Source organism: Meriones unguiculatus, chromosome 8 (genome assembly GCF_030254825.1).
Source record: "Meriones unguiculatus strain TT.TT164.6M chromosome 8, Bangor_MerUng_6.1, whole genome shotgun sequence".
In the NCBI taxonomy this organism is placed as follows: Eukaryota; Metazoa; Chordata; class Mammalia; order Rodentia; family Muridae; genus Meriones; species Meriones unguiculatus.
The window spans coordinates 99,257,345-99,277,026 of NC_083356.1; the positions used below are offsets into that span (position 1 = coordinate 99,257,345).

The window sequence follows — 19,682 nt, forward strand, 5'->3', positions numbered from 1 at the left end:
CATAGCATTCTCTCGGCCATAACTGAGCCTACGTTTGGGTGATATTTATAGTAATTCTCTTCAAAGCTAAACAGAGTAAGGAATAAAAGAAATACACGATCAATACACTTGCACAGAGGCCTCTGTCCACACTTGCAATTCATTTCTTAGTATGAATGTTCAGCACTGGGAAGCCCTCAAAATGGCATGGTGCTTAGTTGTCATTGTCCCTTGGAGAGCCACATATGTCCTGAAGCAATGACCCTGTCTTGTTCCCTGTGTCATGCCTGCATGTGGCCTCACACCGGTGTACTGCCCTTGCTGGAGAGAACTGTTGACATTAGAAAGAATTCCGCCAGACTGGATCTTCTCTACCTTTTCCTCAGAATTCCCTCTGCGCTGTTGACATCTACCTGGCTTACCCAGATCCGGGCAGCTGAGCGACAAGCCCAGTTGTTGCTCAACAATGCCCTCAAGGGGCCCCGCCCCACTACAACTCTAAAGCCTTCTTAAGGTGAGCTGAGGCAGCCACAACTGGCACTCAGCCTCCCTAGCACCCGGCAAGGCACTATGGCAAAGGAAGTGCAGGTCCTGCTGTCCCCGCTGAAAGGGCGGCACCCTCCAGCAGGTAGGTCCCCCCAACTGACCTCACTCCCGAAGCTGCAGGCTGGAAGCTGCCGGCTCCCAGAAGGCAACTCTGCAGAGCCAAGGCTGTCAGCCCTCGGCTGTTGCTTTTAACTTGCAGCGGCCTGACCGCCTCCCTGGTTGTAGATTCGCTGAGTTACCACCTTGGGAACCCTACTGCTCATGCTCAGTCTCCCCAAGATGCCCACGGTGAGCTGACTTCAGGACTGACGTCCCCGCTCAGAACAGTGCCTCATTCGTGCCCCTGGAGTCTTTGGGGTTGGGCAATCCTACCAACCCATAAGCTGAGGAGCACCCAGGGACCGTAGGGGCTCTAACATCTAGGGGTCTTCCGTTTTTAAATCCATGCTATTCCAGTCAGCTCTGTGGACTGGAGAAACAGGTTCTCCTGGAACTAAGCATGTGTTTGTATGCTTGGCTAGCATGCGCAGACCTATTTTTAGTGAGTTTTACATTCTTTCAACTGCTGTCCTCAACCCCCACCCCAACCTCCCAAAAGCTTGGCTGCTTTGTGATTGCCTGTCTCCGTTTACAAATCCAGTTATTTGTATAATTTTTTGTTCCATCTAAGAGGAGGCTGAGGCCTCTTGGCTGCAGGCGGGTATGACAGGCGCCAGCCTTACAAAGGGTGAGGGTCTCAGGCAGACCCAGAGCTTTCTGGAAGGCAGCCCAGCACAACTAGGGTTTTCCCAGGCTCGGTCTAGGCACCATGGCCCATCTCCTTCGTCAGTCTACAGACATCCTACGCTCGTAATTGAATTTAGTGACTTTTAACTTTAACATCTTAGAGGCTTGGATAACAAAGGAACAGGGGAACACAGTTATTTGAAGAGGAACCCACACATTACACCAATGTAAAGGGATGTGCCACTCTCTTCCTGCTGCCCCCAACTCCAATCCTCGAGAAAAATGGTCCAGCCAAAACTCTGACTTGCTCCAGTACATTCATGTCCAAAGTTAAACTTAAACAAACGAAAGTTTCAGTGAGACCTCGGGGAGCTTCCTGTCCCCGTCACTAATGCTTGCTAATTACTCTGTATACATAGCACACCATGGCTCCATCCAGCATGTCACAATGCCTCTGGCATGACAATGAATTATTGTGAACTGTGACACTGCAGATAAGAGGTTTAGGATAATTGGGATGGAGATGCAGGCAGACTTGCTCCCCTGCTGAGCTCGAAAGAACAAAGAAGCCTCATTCTTCCGCTTGGCTCCTTATGTTTTTTTGGTTTTTTTTGTTTGTTTGTTTTGTTTTTGTTTTTTTTAAAGTCTGAACCAGTTTGCAGTGATGCAAAGTTTTATTTATGGAACAAAACTAATAAGGTGCCAAAAATTCTATTAAATCTTCACCTGATATTTAAAGGCAAAATTCAAATGTCTGACAGCAGGAAGCTAATGGCATATGGTGGGAAGATAAGGCATTTAGAACTTGGCTTTTAAGCTACATCTCTGAGCCTCGGTTTCCTTACCTCTGAAAGGAGATGATAAATGGCATCTCTCCGGTAAGGCCATTGTGAGGATGAGAAGAGCCAGGTAACGCAAAGCACCTGACACTTGACTGCTAACCCCTTTAAAGTGCAGGCCTCTTTCATAAAAGCCACTGCAGTCAGCAGGATGACCCTTCCCGACACCAAGGCACCCAGATGTGGGAGCCTCGCTGCCACCTGCTGCAGAGGTCCAGACAGAAAGCGATCGCGCAGTGGGAAGAGGCGCTAGTGCTTGCAGCAGAGTTGTGAATGAAAGCACTCAGAGGTTGGCCAGCTGTAGCTCTCCCACGTGCGCATGTGGGCGCTCTCGCATGTATTCGTGTAACACATCACGCCACTGTTAGCCTTAATTTTACATTTGTGCCCTGGAACAAGTCAAGGTTAACCATGAAGCAGCCTGGGCTCTGGGAAGCATGACCTTGAGTTTCCAGCCTTTTTTGATTTACCTTTCTCTTAGTTTTATGAGAACCAAACATTACACGAACAACGATAGCAACATTTTGTGAGTAGAAGGTGGTCCAAGGAAGCTAAATGAATGCATGGTGACTAGGAAGGCTTGTGTCATGAGCTCATCTGCAGTCCTGCATTTTAGGTTGATTTAAGCCAAAAGAAAGAGAGCTGTACGGAAGGAGGGTCCACTGGGAATTGCAAGATATATTTTCTGGCTTGTGAGGGAAATAGGAAAGTTTATGGGGAAGAGCTATCATGAGGAAGCCCAGAGGTGACTGTAACTACCTAAGGACCAGTGTCGCTTAAAACAAAATGGAGGGCAGGAAGGGTGGGATAAAGCAGTGAAGGATGGAGATAAATAAGAACACAGTATAACAACATATACACATAAAAAGGCTATAACAGTTGGGGTAGGTATAAGATACACTATACATTTATGTGTGTGTGTGTCAAAGAATCCACAAAAGAGATTCTATTACAACAATAAAAGACAAGCACAGTGGTGCACACCCATAATTTCAGCACTCAGGAGACAAAAGCAGGCAGATTTCTGTGCATTCGAGGCCAGCCTGGTCTACAAAGGGAATTCCAGGCCAGCTGGGGCTACATAGTGAAATTCTTTCCCCCAAAAAAAAATTAATTTTAAAGAGACATGAAAACTAAACAAAAGGAAGTCGTGATTTTTGTCAGGCCAACTGGCTAGCTCAGGCAGAGTAGGAAGGGCATCTCCGGAGGAGGTTAGAAGACAAGTGCGTGAGAGCCACTGCCCAAAACTTCGTGGAGCAGGGGGTTGATGGGTGCAATGGCAGCTGCCAATCTTTCAGCGTCAACCCTGCCCTGCACAGCATAGAGACTTCTAGCCATGGCAGCAGCCCTACAGATAAATGCTCTCCTACAGAGAAGCATCACAACGGAGCAGACTGAAACTCAGAGAGGCCAGGAAACTCCTCACTGCCCCGAGACTAGAAAATAAAGCTGGCTTTGAGTAAAAAGAGTAAAAACCTCTTTTACTGAGAATGTTTTGGGGATCTTGACTGGCAATCAGAAATTCGCTGACACGTCAGCCCTGAATGTGCACCGAGCAGCCTGTAAGCGTTGGCCTTTTAATTAGATCTGCAAGTGAGTTTTCAGCCAAAAGCAGAGCTGGCACAAACTTGGCGTTTTCTTGCTTTCTTGTATATGTTCCCCATGCTCTAGGGAAGGAAAGGCTAATTTTTCTTACAAGCTGGTTCTCATGTCGACTACTCTCTACCAGATACTGAAAGAAGCCTCACTGGAAATTATGTAGAATCTGAAACTACAAGCCCTATCTTTTCAAAATAACAAACCACAGAATCTACCACAATCTACCACAGCTCCACTCCAGAGACAGGAGGGGAAAGTTTCAAATCCTCCTGTACCAACTTAGGTTTTCTAATGAAACAACCCAAAAGAACTTCTGCGTCTTCCCTAAATGCCTCTGCTTTTTTCTTCAAAACGAAGAACTACGGGGTGGGTTTCAAAAACATCCTCTGGCGTTTGTTTCTGTGTTAAGCGCTTGATGCTTTTCCCAAAGTAGGGCAAGTGATGGATTTTCTTCCCACAGTAGATTAGAAGGTTTAGGAACACACTCATTGAATATTACTATGTCATTCAGTTTTGCCTAAATCCCCTGGGATTCTCCTAGGATGCTCAGGACAGACCAACTTCTTCCCCTTACTTTATGACATGGAAAGGCACTGACCATGGTACCACCTATGGTTTTCACAAACTATTCTGAAACTTTTCTTAATTAGCTCACAATCCTTGTATGCATCTGTTTTCCGTTAGTATAATGAAATACCTCAGATGGGCTAACTTTATCAATAAATTGGGCTTATTTAGCTCCCAGTTCTGGAGACTGACTCTCTGGCAAAGATGTTATGGTGGAGAGCTAGAATCTCCTGTCACAGAAGAAGACAAGAGGAAGATTGGCCAGGGGGCCCCACTGACCTAAGGATCTCCCAGGAGGCCCTGCCTCTTAACATTTACTCCTCCCATTACCAGCACGCTGAGGACCAGTTTCTGAGATCATCAACCTTTTGAGGACAGCTCAAACCGTAGGCAAATCACAGCAGTCGTGAGGCTTCGGAGAGTGGGGGTGCCCTACTTTGCCCAGCATTCCCTTAGGACCCCACAACCCCAATGTGACCCATGGCCCTTCAGAATTTTGCTGATGGTACCCTCACCTCCCACCAGTAGTCTTTCTGGAATCCATAGCTCCTCCTGTCACTGAATTCCCTTCCCTCCCTCTAGGCACTCTCCTTTGGAGACTCTATGAGTCCTTCCAAATGAACTCAACATTGCCAAAAAACAGTGATCTAATTAATGGACCACATTAAGAAAAAAAAAAACTCATATAAATATATCCATAAATGTTGAAATGCACTTGTTGAAATTCAACATTTATTCAAATAATAGAATGATATGGAATGATACTAAAGAATATTTTCTAAATGTGATAATAAATTTATAATAGATGTATATGCATGTAGATAGAGAGATATGTAGGAAGAGAAGGCCACCAAAGGAATGTATTACATTTAATAAGGAAACACAGACTTTAAAAATTAGAAAGGCAAAGGTGTTCACAATCACCACTACTTAACATTTTTCTAAAGGAGATATTTTGTTCTTTGTAAATTACATATATTTTTTCACCTGGAAAAATCTAGGCAAATCTACAGAAAGCTATAATAAGCAATAATGGAATCCACTATATACTAGGCGTGAAGTCAATTAAGATAAACTCACTGAGGTTCAGTTAATGCTTTCAACTTTAAGTTCTTAGTTTGGGCCTGAAGAATAGAGATGGCTTATAATACCGATGTCAACAAAGGGAGAGTGCTTATCAAGGAGGAGCCTAAGCATAAATGTGCAAGATTGATCTGGACAAATTTCCAAGGGGCTCAGAAGAAGGGGAACATAGAAAACCACACAGATTCTGAAATACAGAGCCACCAGGAATATAATGGCATGAACTTCTCCTTTTAAAAGCATCCATCAATTTATCCAGGTTTGGTGGTGCACATCTATAATATATCTATACGTATGCATTTATGCCCAAGAACTCAGTGTACAGTAAAGGTGCATTTCAGTATTTTCAGTATTTGAACCATCTTTTAAAAAATATCTTACATCAAACCAGGTATGGCAGTGCGTGCCAATAAACTGCAGCACACAGGGGGTGAAGGGAGGGGGGTTGGGGGCTTGAGGTCAGCTTAGGCTATACAAGAAGTCCTGGGCTCATAGAAAAATCTGGTCTCAGCAGCCTCAAAATGAAACAAGACAGACCTGCCTCTTCCATATGATTTGCATCAAATATCACTGAAGGACCAAGGACATGAGTATTTAACCAGAGGCTGATTTCACAGGATGAAACCACTGAGCTTCCAGAAGACAGAAGAGAACCCCTGGAAAACATCACATTTCCTTACAAATCCACATGAGATGGACACATCCGCATAAGAGCCGTACAATTGTGCAAATGGGCAGACATTGTCAATAAGGAAAAAACAGTAAATGGCACAAATGACTACCTCATATTTATAGTGCATTTCACAAATAGCTCCTAAAATTCACTAAGAAAAAAAATAAATAAATAAAGACTAGTAATCCAGTAGTGGGGAGGAAATTTCCAAAAACAATGGAAAAGAAAAATACAAATACCTTCTAAAACAAGCTTAATCTGCAATAACAAAGATGGAGTACAATTTAAAGCACTGAGATACTGTAACCTGGAGTTTTAAGACAACAGCCTTGTTCAGGGGCAGCTCCAAGAAGCTAAGTCTGGCCATTTTTTTCCCAGCATGCCATACAAAGACATGAGTGATGAGCAAAACCAGAGAGGAGATTTGATCTGTGTGCATTGAGAAGAACAGACAAAAGGATGCAGGGACCCCCAACTTCACCATCCAGGTCCTGACATAGATCGAAGCTTAAGATTTATTTTTTTATATTAATGTATATGTGTGTGAGGCCAGAAAAGGGTGTTAGATCCCCTGGCGCTGGAGTTACAGGTAACTGTGAGCTAGAGTGGTTTCTGGGAATCAAACCAGATCTCCACAAGTCCGCAAGCTCTCCTAATTTCTGATCTATGCCTCTATCCCCAGCTGGAGCTTTAGGTTTAAATACAAGAAGAATCATGGAGGGTAATATGGGGTCATCTGCTCTTTTCTCCTCCTCCTTCTCCACCACCTATATGTAGAAGTAAGCAGGTGAGCCAAATGAAAGCAACAGCACCAAATGAAGGCAGAGAAGTTGGCCTCCCATCCTGCTTCCAGTTAACTTATGGGATCTAAGGCAGCTTCTTCATGCCCATCATAGCTCTAATTTTTAGCTTGCTGGTTGATAAAACAAAACATTTTCTAGCTCATTGTCTGGAGAAACAATTGTTGCCATGGTAGCTGATGAGGTTGTAAACCACCAGTGTGTGACCTCTGTGAGGACCAATTCAGCAAGCGTTAACAGAATTTCAAAGGCACCTGGCAAAGTCACTTCTAGAAATACACCCCCTGACAGACATGTGCTAGTACAAAGCCATGTGTAAAAGGGATACTCATCACAGCTTTGCTTAGCATCAGCAAAATAGCTAAAGTTTTCATAAGAGGATTGCAAAGCAGATAATGAAAAAAAAAAAGAAAAAAGACACAGATAAAGATAGAGAAACACAGAATGTTCTATAAAATGTTTGCTTAAGGGGGGAGAATAAACCAAACACAGAACAGGTAGTGTCTTACGCTACCATTTAAAACAAATAATGTGTGTACTCTCTGTGGATAAAGACCAGGAACTAGAAGCTGAAACTTAGCAGCATTATGGGGAGCTGGGGGGGGGGGGCAGGAAAGGGATGGTGGGAGGGACTCACAAATCTTTTCATGCTTCTTGATTGCACACCTTCTGCATGTAGGGCCTATCAGAAGAACTAAGTATTAACAGGAGCAGTGATAAAGCCAACACCCAAAGGCACTGAGAAATAGTCTTTTGTTTTGTTTTGTTTTTTACTTTTCACCTTATTAGAATTAGTTTTAGAAAATTGCCCAAGTGGTGTTTCCATAAAGAAGATGAACAGGTTCAGGCAAAGCAACGTCCGTGTAGCCACTTCTCATTCAAGCTTGTCAGAGTTTAGATGTGTGATTTTTCTGGGAAAAGAGGAAGGTATTTGTTTTGACTTGCAATCTGAAGCCGGCTGATTTCAGCTGACATTGTTAAACACTTGAATTGCTTTTAGGTCATCTGTAGCCTAATTAACACTAATTGAACTCTTGAATGGCATGACTATTAATACAGTTTAATTACTCATTAGAATCTGCAGAGCTCAGCCAACACGGAGGTTTGGGGTCTGAGATGAAGGTGGCTAGCCTCTGGAATTCAAAGCCCCTCATTTGAATTAAAATGTCTGTCAGCACCCTGAAATTTGGCTCATCTCTCAGAATCTGGCTTTTGAAAGCTTCGGTTGAAAAAACAAAAGTGCAAGCCATGCAAAAGCTTTAATCTTGTGGGAAAACAGAGGGTCACATTGTAATTATGGGTTGCTATCTTGAAGAAAGTAATTGGTTTGATAACGAGGAAAAAAAAATGTGTGGGTTTTTTTGTTTTGTTTTGTTTTTCTGCTAAATGCCTAAGGGAGTACATTGTTATTTTTCCTATGTCTAAGGTGTGGCCTTTCTGCCTTTCCCTCTCTGTGAGCATAAAAAAGTAAACCCCAGACCTTCCTCCTCTCTACCCTGGCTTCCTTAGTTGTTTTGTGTTTTTTTTTTTTTTCCTTTATTCTGTTGTTTAGATAAAAGTTTTTTCTATGTAAATTTGGAAACTTAGTCGTGGGTCCTGTCTAGGAAACAAAGCTGTTCTAACGTGCGTGCTGGTGCTTCTTGTTTCCAGTGAAAGCGGGAGGAATGAGAATTTCCAAAAAACAAGAAATGGGTGTTTTGGAAAGACACACCAAAAAAACAGGATTGGAGAAAACAAGGTAAGGATTGCTTATAGTTCTGCCTCCAGAAGTTATCTAGGGACAAACCAAGGCCCCAAGAATTTCAGGGGAGGCAGCTAGGCTTGGGTAGAGGTGAAAATCATGGTGTTCTGGGCTACCAGCTGGAGTGTTCCTGCGTTCCCCTCACACCCTACCCATTCTCCTTACTGTGGCCACCCAGCCACCTCCTACTTACAAAGTGGTCCTAACTGCATCTGACTCTGAGGCTCATCTATTCAGCTCATTTTCGGGTCACTCTTTAAGATGTCGCACCTCATCTGGCCTTTTCCGTAACAGGTTCCATGGTAAAGTGAGTCCCCTGCCTTAAAAACAGCCACCCCTAAATTTTTTTTCAATCACCATTCACATATTTAAGAAACTAATAGCTACTACTATGCACTGGCTACTCTTATGTCAACTTGACACGGGCTAGAGTAATTTGGAATGAAGGAAACTCGATAGAGACAAATGCTCCCGCCAGACAGGCCTGTGGGCAATCCTGTGGAACATATGCTCCTTTGGTGATTGATACCAGGTGGCTACACTGGTGGTCCTGAGTGCTATAAGGAAGCCATGAGGAGCAAGCCAGCAAGCAGTACTCCTCCATGGCCTCTGCTTCAGTCCTTGCCTTCAGGTTCCTACCCTGCCTGAGTTCCTGCCCTGACTTCTGTCAGTGTTGGACTGTTACCAGGAAGTGTAAGAAATAAACTCTGCTCCCCAAGTTGCTGCTGGTGGAGGTGTTTATCAGGAGCTGAAACCCTAACGAAGACAGAGTTTGAACACACACCAATACAGGTGCTGTTTTCTCCCTGCTTCTTCTACCATGACCTTGACATTATAAAGTTTAGAGGTAGAAGCTGATGTATCCTATACACAGATGTACCAACGACCCAAAGATTTGCTTAAGGAAAATGAGTGCATTTGGAAAAAGAACTAACATATCTGCCTGGTTCCTCCAAGTGGTCCCCTCTGGGATGCTTCTCAGATTGGTTTCCATGGAACACCAGTGAGTCATTCAGAAGGAGTTGATAAAAGGATGCTCGGGACACCTGCTTAAGTCTCACAGAGAGAATGTGCATGGAAACAGACTGTAATTCCTTTCACACTAAATTATTGGCCTTCTGTGTGTGTGTAGCATTCATGTACATGCTTGCTCACACATGTAGAATCTCAATGGCGATGTCAGATGTCTGTCTCAATCACTGTCCATTTTATTGAGCTCACTGCTTTAGCTAGTCTTGACAGCCAGTTTGCCCCAGGGTTCTCCCGTCCCTGCATCTTGAGGGTCGAAGCTGTAGATGACCATGATGCCTACCTGGATTTCTGTGGGCTTTGGGGATCGAAACCCTGGCCCTCAAGCTTGCACGGCACGCCCTTTCTCCACTAAGCCATCTCCCCAGCCCCCAAATAAAACTACTTTTAAATTATTTTTCAAGTGTTTTCCCCCAATCTATGGGAGGGATCTTTGTAAAGGATTTCACACAAACACGCACCCATGGACACACACAGAAGAAAGAATAAAATACTGATGGATGTCCACGAGCAACAAGTCACTTGCTTCTTCCTGATACCAGGAAAGAGCAATCCCATGATGAAGCCAGACCTGGAAATTCTTAACCGTGAGACCCTTGCGGTGTCTGTCCTCTCACCCAGCACCCGAGGCAGCTCCTAGGACCATAAGTTCATGCTGGAAATAGTATCAGACTGTACCGACTCGGAAGACGGGTAGCTAGGGTAGTTTTGTTCTCGACTCTGTCAAGCATAAACCCAGTCAGCCATTGCATCATTTACCGGGCCTGGGCCTGGGGCTCTGAAGAATACCGGCTTGGGGAGGACTTATAATGGACAGGCAGGGGATAAGTCATTTGACCTCTCTGCAATTCAGAGAAACTGGCCTTAGTATTAACTCTACCTCAGCTGGGCATTGTGCGCTGGAGTTGCTTAGAGACTATCGAGGTGGTGGTGATTGATGTCCACTCTGGTCACCTGACTTGGTCACCTGACTCTGCTCAGGTGACCAGAGCTTGTTTGCTAGTAGTCATTGCGAGAATGGGGGTAGATGACCACAGAACTTAAGCATTAAGGATGCTTTCCCTGGCGCCCACTTTGCAAGGTCAGATTCGGAAACCTGTCTTTTCTGGTGGCTGGAAGCCACATGCAACACAATGGAAAGAGCCTCAGGAGCTGTCTCTCTAAGAATCATCAGTCTGTGCCTATCAACCAAACCATCCAGAAAAAAATACACCAAGCACAGGGCTCCTTTAGGACACTGTACACTGTGGATTTGAGCCCGACCTACAACATAGCCTGGCTAAAGAGGGAGAAAGTAGTCATGAGGGAGCGCATGCTATTGGCAGCTTGCTGTGTGAAATCCAGAGATGGAACTGATCTCTGGGGCTTTGTTTCGGGGGACTGGTTATTCCCAGATGTCACTGGTTTGAGAAGTGTTTTCAGTTTATGAGACCATAAACCATATGCTTATAATATGTGCATTTTATGCATGTACATTACCCTTCAGTGAAAAGATAAAAGTTAGCAGCTTGGTGTGTCTGTGTATGGTTGTGTTCATGCATACACACAGAGGTCAAAGGATAGCTCCAGCTATTGGTCCTTGGGAATGATATGCCTTTTTTTTTTTTTTTTTTTAACAACAGGCTTTTTCATTAGCTTAGGCCTCACCAAATAGGCTAACCCCTTTCTCTGCCTCCCCAGTGCTGGGGTGACAGATACACACCTCCAAATCTGGCTCCTGCTCCTTCTTCTCCTCCTCCTTCTTTATGGGTTCTATAGATTAAACTCAGGTCCTCACACTTGCCCAGCAGGGCCTTTACTAACTGAAACACCTACTCAGTAGGTAACTTTGGGGTGCCGCCGTGGATTGACTCCAGAGTCTTGTGTGTGCCCTCTACCAACCCCCGAGCTACATCCCCAGCCCCGTGTTTTGGGTCTCATTTAGAGTTTCTTTTCATCTTCACAGTGCCATCACAAATGTTGCCAAGATGCAGATGTTGGATGCTCTGAACGACACACTGGACAAGGTGAGCCATGCCTGAAGAGACGCACGCAATGCTCTAACTCTGTATTTACCCAGGGCATCAAGTGGCCAGCCTGAGCCTGCAGGTGACCACTGAGTTTCCAGACCACGGATCTGATGTCTTTGTGGGAGGGAAAAAATCGATGTGTTCTCAGTTAGAGAAACATAAAATAGTTAAAATGAGAAGAGCTGTTTCTCCCGAATCCCTAAAGTGCCTCTAAATAAATCATTTCAAAACAAGGTGAGGGATGAGGTAAGAGCCATGGTGCTGACTGTGCAGAACCCTCCTTTGCCCTCCCAACTATTTGTCAAGGAGCCTGGGATATTTTTACAAAAGACAGCTCGCGTGTCGAGACCCCAGCTGCTTCTGGCCTTCCTCCTCACCTCTGCGTCTCCATAGGAAACGCTTGATCTGTGGCTACGGTGGGTGCTGGAGGGCTGAGCCATTGGGGGCGGGAGGCAGCCAGACACCAGCTGGGTTATCAAGTAAAGCACATTTATAAAGAAGGCTGACTGCTACTATTTTTCCTTCCAGAGCTTGAATTCCTTCCAAGTAGCTCAGACAGCTCAAAAAGAGTCATACTGGACAGACAGCAATTTGTGGTTTTGGACTCTATGACTGCCCCCTGTCCCCACCGCCCTAAATTCTGTAGGTAAATTTTGTATGCACCCTTATCTAATTTCAGGAGACAAACGCATTTGTCCTGAGGGTGTTAAAGAGGGCTGCTCTTGCTTCCACTCACCCATTAACCGATGGAATGGGACAAAGCGGCCTCTGTTTAAAGACTTGTTGTCGGGGAGTTTTCCAGCTTGTCTCCCACACTTCAGCACTTAGTCTGAAATAAACCAGTACACAGATTAGCAGGAGAAAAGGCCTAGAAGTTTATTGCATGCCCAGGAGCTAAACAAGGAAGAAAAGTGAGTATCTGATAGCCCGTTACAGAGTAGGAGCATAAAGGGCGCGGAAGTGGAGAGTGAGCAATTTAGAATGAATCATGTCCAGAGGACTGGATGGCTGGAAGAGCAGTGACAGCCTGCAGCTAAGACTGCTCTGTGCTCTGGGCGTGGATCAGCTCATCCTTTCTGGGATCTGCGTCAGTTTCTTGGTAGGTAGACTTGGGGAAGAGGTTCACAGCAGCAGAGAGTCTTCAAAGGTTCTGTCCTTTGGGCAGAAACAGGAGCTCCCGCACCTGCTGCCTACTAGTCCTTTTCCGAGTGAAGAATCAGTGTGCCAGACAGACATCGTTGGCAATGTTGTGCTGCCAAAATCAGGGTCTGGCATCGTCAGCTTAACTCTAGAGAAAGAGCAGAAACTGTGTGGCTGCCCTTGAGAAAAAGATCCATTTGTGTGTGTGTGTGCATGTCTGTCTGTATGTATGTATGTGTCTGTGTTGTGTATGTGTATACACACAGAAACCAGAAAAAGATATCAAATATCCTTTATCACATACCACCTATTGCTTTTTGAGGCAGCTACCATTTTTGTCATCCATTGCACTCTTATGCACATAAAAATAAAAATGAATGTGCAGGATATGGTGGTAGAAGCCTTTTTTTCCCAACACTTGGGAGGTAGAGGCAAGTGGATCTCTGTGAGTTCAAGACAAGCCTGGTCTACAAAGCATGTGCCAAAATGGTCAGGACTACATAGACAAACAAACAAACAAACAAACCCAAAGTAGAGATATACACCTCTTTTAATGTTTCCCTCCCAAATTCAAGTGATTCCTCACCCGTACTATATGTTGTCATGAAGACCTAACAATTGGTGGGAAGAAATAACAGTAGCACAATTGAGGATCCTATTTTTTGTATTTGTTAACATTCTTTCCCACTTTCAGCTAGTTACGTCTAGTCCCAAAAACCCACATTTCTGATCTTGATTTTGGAAATGTAATAGTCTTAGATGACCATTCCCAATAAGGCTTCACCTACCATTCAGTCCTGACAAGAAATTTCCATCTGCCTACCAACCTAGGGCTTAAGGCTTGGGCGACTAAAAACACTCCCCAAAGGGTTGGGAGTGGATTAACTTCAGTGAGGATCATCCCGAGCATTCTCCCTCCACTGTTTTCCCACAGAGACTTCTTTCTTCTTTCCCCACCTGCTTCTCCTCCTCTGCCTCTCCAGCCAGTCCTTCATACCTCTCCACCCCTACCCAGAATATTCCCACTGTCCACTGGCTGCACACACAGCCTGACGTCACTGTAGAAAAGACACTGGATAACCAGAATGCTCTGTGTGCTAGCATCTTGAGACTTGGTCCTGGCTAACTTCTGGCCACTTTCAAAGGCAACCTGCCTTCTAAGATTGTCACATACATCCTCAAAGCTTTGTGGTTTCTCATGTACTTTAATTTTTTTGTTTTTCTTTTGGAGAAGTGGGGAGGAGATACTGAGTTGTGTTCACAGCACCCAAAGGTATCTGGTTAAATATGAATAATGTTGTTACACAGAGGTATAATGTTGGAGTCTAATTAAAGTTCTGTGACTTTTCCCAAGTTGCCAGGCGTTGGGTCATCCCCTGGTCAAAGTTGCCAAGCTGCCTGTGAAACGGGATCCTAGGAAAAAGAACCATCAAAGGCAGCTGTGAAATTAGGAGGGCTTCTCTTGCTGCACAGATGGGCGTGTCCAGGGGAGTGCCCTTGAATGTCACTGATATGAAGTGTGTGCATTGCTTTAAGTGCCTGGCTTAACAGGGTGTGGAAAGGGAAGTACCAACACTGGAGCTGGAAGATGAATGGAGAAGCTGGCATCCGCTCACACCAACATGCTCCAGGCTGAAAGGCGGAGCCTGCCCCTGCCCCTCTCCATCTAGAGTTTATTTCAGAACTCTGGGCACACAGACCTCAATCAGACTTATTACGTTGTTCTCCTGGAAATTGAAAATAGAGGTTCTGAGCTCACAGATGTCTACAAGAAAGGACAATTCTCAACACAAGAGTTTCTTGTGATCTGTTTTTCTTCTCATCCCTGTAATGAATGATCTGTTTGTCTTCTTATCCCTGTAATGAAGCCTGGGAACCAAATTCACATAGAGATACACATATAGAAAACACTCACTGTCAGACAGACAGACACACACACATAAATGCACACCACCTCTCAATCTTGAATTCTTTCTCATGCTCTGTTGGATTCTGTTACCTTGGTGACTCAGACAAGAAATAAGTTTTATTCTACTTAACGATGGATGAGTAATGATTAAAATTTTAGAATTCTCCCAAGATGCTAGCCAAACATGATTAAGCTTCCAGGCCAGTACCATTTTGACTTCTGTATGTTCTATGACTCAAGCATATAGTGTTTTCAGAAATAGAGTTTTGTTCTCAAGTTCTGGTGGATAACCAAGAACATGGCAATAGCCAATGTTTGGGGATCTATGGGACCCCACTGGCCAAGAACCCTAAAATAGGTAGCCCATTCTTGTCACTGGGCATTTTATTTGCTAGTCTGTAGTGGTTAGTAGGGGCATTGTCTCCCCTTACCCCATTACAGGTTAATGCTACTTAAACTGAGAAAATACCCCCATCAGCTAGGCCTGTGATGTATTTTCTTGGTTGACGATTGATGTGGGAGGGCCCACCTCACTGTGGGTGGTACCACCCCTGGGCTGGTGATCTTGAGTGTTATAAGAAAGCAGGCTCAGGGTTGGAGAGACGGCTCAGTGGTTAAGAGTACTGTCTGTTCATCCAGAGGTCTTGAGTTCGATTCCCAGAAACCACGTGGTGGCTCACAACTGCAACCATTGATAATGTGATCTGGTGCCTTCTTCTGGCATGCAAATGTATATGCAGATAGAGCACTCACATACATGAAATAAATAAATAAAGTTGAAAGAAAGAAGAAAGAAGGCAAGCCAGAAAGAGTAATCCAGTAAACAGAATTCTGTGGCCTCTGCTTCGGTTTCTACTTCGAGGTTTCTGCTCTGCTTGAGTTCCTGTCCTGACTTCCCTCAGTCCTGACTTACCTGAAGGTGAATCACTGTAATAGAAACCCTAACTAAAACAAGGAGTATTATTATGGTTTGTGTTTGTTTGTTTTGTTTTTCTTTTCCTTCTTTCTTTCTTTCTTTCTTTCTTTCTTTCTTCCTTTCTTCCTTTCTTCCTTCCTTCCTTCCTTCCTTCCTTTCTTCTTTCTTCCTTCCTTCCTTCTTTCTTTCTTTCTTTCTTTCTTTCTTTCTTTTTCTTCCTTTTTTTCTTTTTCTGAAACAGGGTTACACAGAGAAACTGGCTGTCCTGGAACTCAGAGATGTGCCTGCCCCTGGCGTGCACCACCTCTGCCCAGCTAAAGGAGTATTGTTTAATAGGCACATGTTCCAGTTTAGAGACCGAGTTCCATTGACAAGCAGTAATGGTGATGGCACAACAATATGAATGTATTTCGTGTTGTTGAACTAGAAAGCGCTTTTGAAAATGGATAAAATGATCAATTTTATATCATATTTTACGAATTTTAAAACGAGCCCCAGGGACGGAGCCCTGGATGATCTTGAAGATCATCGAGGACACAACCAGTGCTGAGCCAAGAAACAAGGCGTTCTGGCACCGTCCCTTTCTCCTGGTTTCCCAGCTCCACCCATGCTTCTCACACCCAAAGAATAATGATCACTGTGGCTTCCTCCTTCCTGTCCCAGCTTCCTGTCTTGGCCTTCCTCATGCTGACTGACTGCCCGACCACAGTCCTATCCGTTTGTTTTTGTGTTCACCCCTTTGCCTCACTTTTGATCTTCAGTAACTTGCCAGGTTGTTGCTATCTGTGACTTTTTTTTTTTTTTAGTGTGATTTAAAGTCAAACTTAAATAACCCATTTGTTTTAGATAAAGCCAAAAAAAAAAAAAAAAAACCACCAAACCACTAAAGTCAGTGATCCCCGAAATTTCCTTTGGGCTCTAATGTTCAAAGAAAAACAAAACAAAGCACTCCCCTGTACCATACTGCAAAAACCTATATGCACTAATGCTATTTGCTCAGACTTTAAAGAAAAAAAAGTTCCCCGTTCTTTCTCAGGCTTTAAAGCTATGCTCATAACCAGTATTAAATTATTTTGATCCCTTCTGCGGAAATATCAGCAGGGAACAATCCTTGGGGTTAATTAGTACACCCTGTATCTGCTCACTGTAAAATACAAAGTAAAAAAGTACTTACAAGTAAAGCACTAAGAATTTTCCAGGATCCTATTCCCTTGGAGGTCGTCCTTTTAAACACTGTCAGGCATAGATTGTGTGTGTGTGTGTGTGTGTGTGTGTGTGTGTGTGTGTGTGTGTGTTCGCGCATGATCATTTAAAGACCAAGAAGAGACTTCTCAGAGTCTAGTTTCACATGGAAGTCACTGCTGTGTGCAGTAGCTTGAGAGAGATGTGAGGCTTAGATTTTAAGGCACATGTTCAGAAAAACCCAATCAAACCATGACAGTTTGTCTCCCCTTTTATTTAGTTTGAGTGTCAAAGCCAAGGACACTCAGATTCAATAGTGATAAAATTCTAGCAAGCCAAGGCCCCACTTCCTGGCTGGCTAACAGCCGTGTCTTGAGGTACTTTGAGACAATATTGATGAGCTTGGAAACCTAAAACTAAACATGCCCAAAGGTCACTGAGTCCAAACCCTTCCTAGAAAAAGTGTGCAAATCACTCAGTGGCTCCACAACTCTTGCATCTTAAGGTGCACCAGATATAAATCACACGGGACCTTTGGTCAATAGGAAATATGTCTTACGGCCAGAAAGTCTGTGTTTGCTGGAATGCATGTAAGACCACTTCCTCACAGCTGACTGATGAGAATCGGTTTCCCCTGAAGCTAGTAAGTTACTCTGCAGTGGTCCTTCACCAGGCTGTTTAGTTTGAACTGGGTGGAGTGGCCAGCATCAAACTCTTTACTGAAAAAATTTCAGTCTCAAATGCACACTGCCCTAATGAATAAACTGACGCTTTCTAACTTCTTCCAGAGGTTAGAAAGAGATTTTTTTATTCTGATTGTTTACTACTTAACTAAAAAAAAAATTTCCCATCCCCAGAACCTCTCCTCAATGTCTCCACATCCTTCTTAGAATATAATGGTCTCTATAACACCCACTGATGCTAGAATCACTGCTGATAATACAGAGCACTGGCACAGAAGTGAGTCACTGTTCTTGCTTTCCAAAATGGGACCTCAAAACACATACATAACCCAGTGTGCTGGGACACACTTCTGACCCCAGCCCTTGGAAGGCTGAGGCAGGGGGTCGTGAGTTCAAGGCTAGGCGAAACTTGTACTTACTTATGATATGTCCTATATTCTTATGACTACAAAAGCTAAAGACACATTAATGAAGGAAACAGTGTCCTCCTTACTCCCATGGGCTGAGGACCGGAAGTACTGTGGCAGAAAGGTCTTAGCAAAGAACCAAAGAAAGTGTGATTTGACCAACTGTATTGCTTTCTGCTGCCATAATAGTTCATGACCCGATGGTTCCAATGTGCTTATTTCTTCTTCCCTTTTCACCTTTAGCTCAACCATAAATTTCCAGCAACAGTTCACATGGCACGTCAGAAACCCACACCTGCTCTGGAGAAGGCTGCTCCACTGAAGAGGGTCTACATTATCCAGCAACCTCGGAAATATTAGGACAAGGGTGTAAAACACAGGCAGCTGGTCAGCTCTCCCGCGATCTGACAGCTCAGCAAAGATGGCCAACACTTCCTGTGGGCCCGATGATGCCCTGGTTTGATAAATAAACCGACTTTTGTACCTTTACTTTTCACTTTAGATAATAAAGTTTCCAAAATTACAAATCCAATACATTTCCTGTGCTCCTCTTATTACGTATCAGAGCCCTGTTGGAGTTCTCTGTGAGGTCCTGTAGCATGAGAGAAGAATCCAGGACACTAACATCTACCACCCTGGGTCAGGGCTCATCTCCTGGATATTGACTGACTTAGTCCACACATGCTCAGTTTTCCTTGCAGAGAAAGGTTGGAGGATCGGGGGGCACACCTGCCTCTTGTCTGCAGGGTGGTGGTGCCAACGTAGGATACCATCTTCCCTCCCTTGTCTCTCGCCATCTGTGGCTAGCAGGAAAGCTGGCCCCAGGGTCATGAGAGTGGGAGAGCAGGCCCTGCCCCTGACCAGCTGCAGCACTCAGGAGAGCAGGCCCTGCACCTTGCCTGGGCATCAGGGTAGAGCTGGCCCTGGTTGTGGAGGAGGTAGGGCTGGTTGGTGAGCCAACCCGAGGGCAAGAAAGAAGGAGAGCTGGCAGGCTGACCAGCTAAGACAGCCCTCAGGCCCAGATCTAGGGCTTTGAGTTGGCACACCCAACATCTATCCCCTGAACTGCTGGAGTGCACGAAGCAGCTGGTCCTACAGATCCAAAACCACAGGATCTCCATGACACAGAGCAACAACAGGGTATCCAAGAGGCGGCCCAGGGAGGATCCAGTATTGATAGCGTAGCGGAAGCCAGAGGCCTCATACCAGACCAAGGACTCATTACAACGAACATTTGCAAGGGAAGGAGCGTGGACAAAAGTGTATATTGTGGGACACGCTGTGACACACTACAGCTTCCACACAAGAATTTTTATTGTCTCTGTTGTGGGGGGAAGCTGCAAAGGTTGAGGATAGATATGAGGGGAGGAAGAGATGCATGGGATGGGGGTTCATGATGTAAAGTTCACAAAGAACGTTTTTAAAAAGAAAAATTAATTTGAGACAATATCAAGCCTGCAGTTGATATCAGCACGAATCCATAAAATAATCCTAACCACTCCACCTAGGCTGAGCCCAGGTCCCAGTTCTCTGAGCTAGTGTCAGAAAAATTCTGAGATTTAAGAGACAGAGTTCTGCTTCTGTCCCTTGCTCATCCCGAAACCCTAACCGAGCCACCTTCATGACCGTTGTCAAATGGCTGGAATCCTACGTGTCCCCCCAGCTGAAACCTCTAAGACACTGTGACCCCTCAGATTCATAAAAGCTGTTTAAGGAAGAGTAGTGAGAGTGAGGCAGAAGCTGCCGGAAAGAGAACAGTAAGAGGTGAACAACAAGGGAGGGGATCCAACGTAAAGAATCCAGGGGCATGCCAAGGGCTGGGGTCTAAAGGGACAAACCTGGGGAACGTAAGAG

At 44.6% G+C, this 19,682-nt stretch overlaps 1 protein-coding gene across 1 annotated transcript; it reads left to right on the forward strand.

Moving 5' to 3' along the window:
- Nucleotides 1-471: 471 nt before the first annotated feature.
- Dapl1 (death associated protein like 1) lies at nt 472-18,360 on the forward strand. The gene is made up of 4 exons (XM_021639365.2): nt 472-607; nt 8,463-8,550; nt 11,528-11,588; nt 18,072-18,360. Exons 1-4 carry the CDS (start codon nt 550-552, stop codon nt 18,186-18,188), a joined length of 324 nt encoding a protein of 107 aa, XP_021495040.1. The 5' UTR covers nt 472-549; the 3' UTR covers nt 18,189-18,360.
- Nucleotides 18,361-19,682: the final 1,322 nt, after the last annotated feature.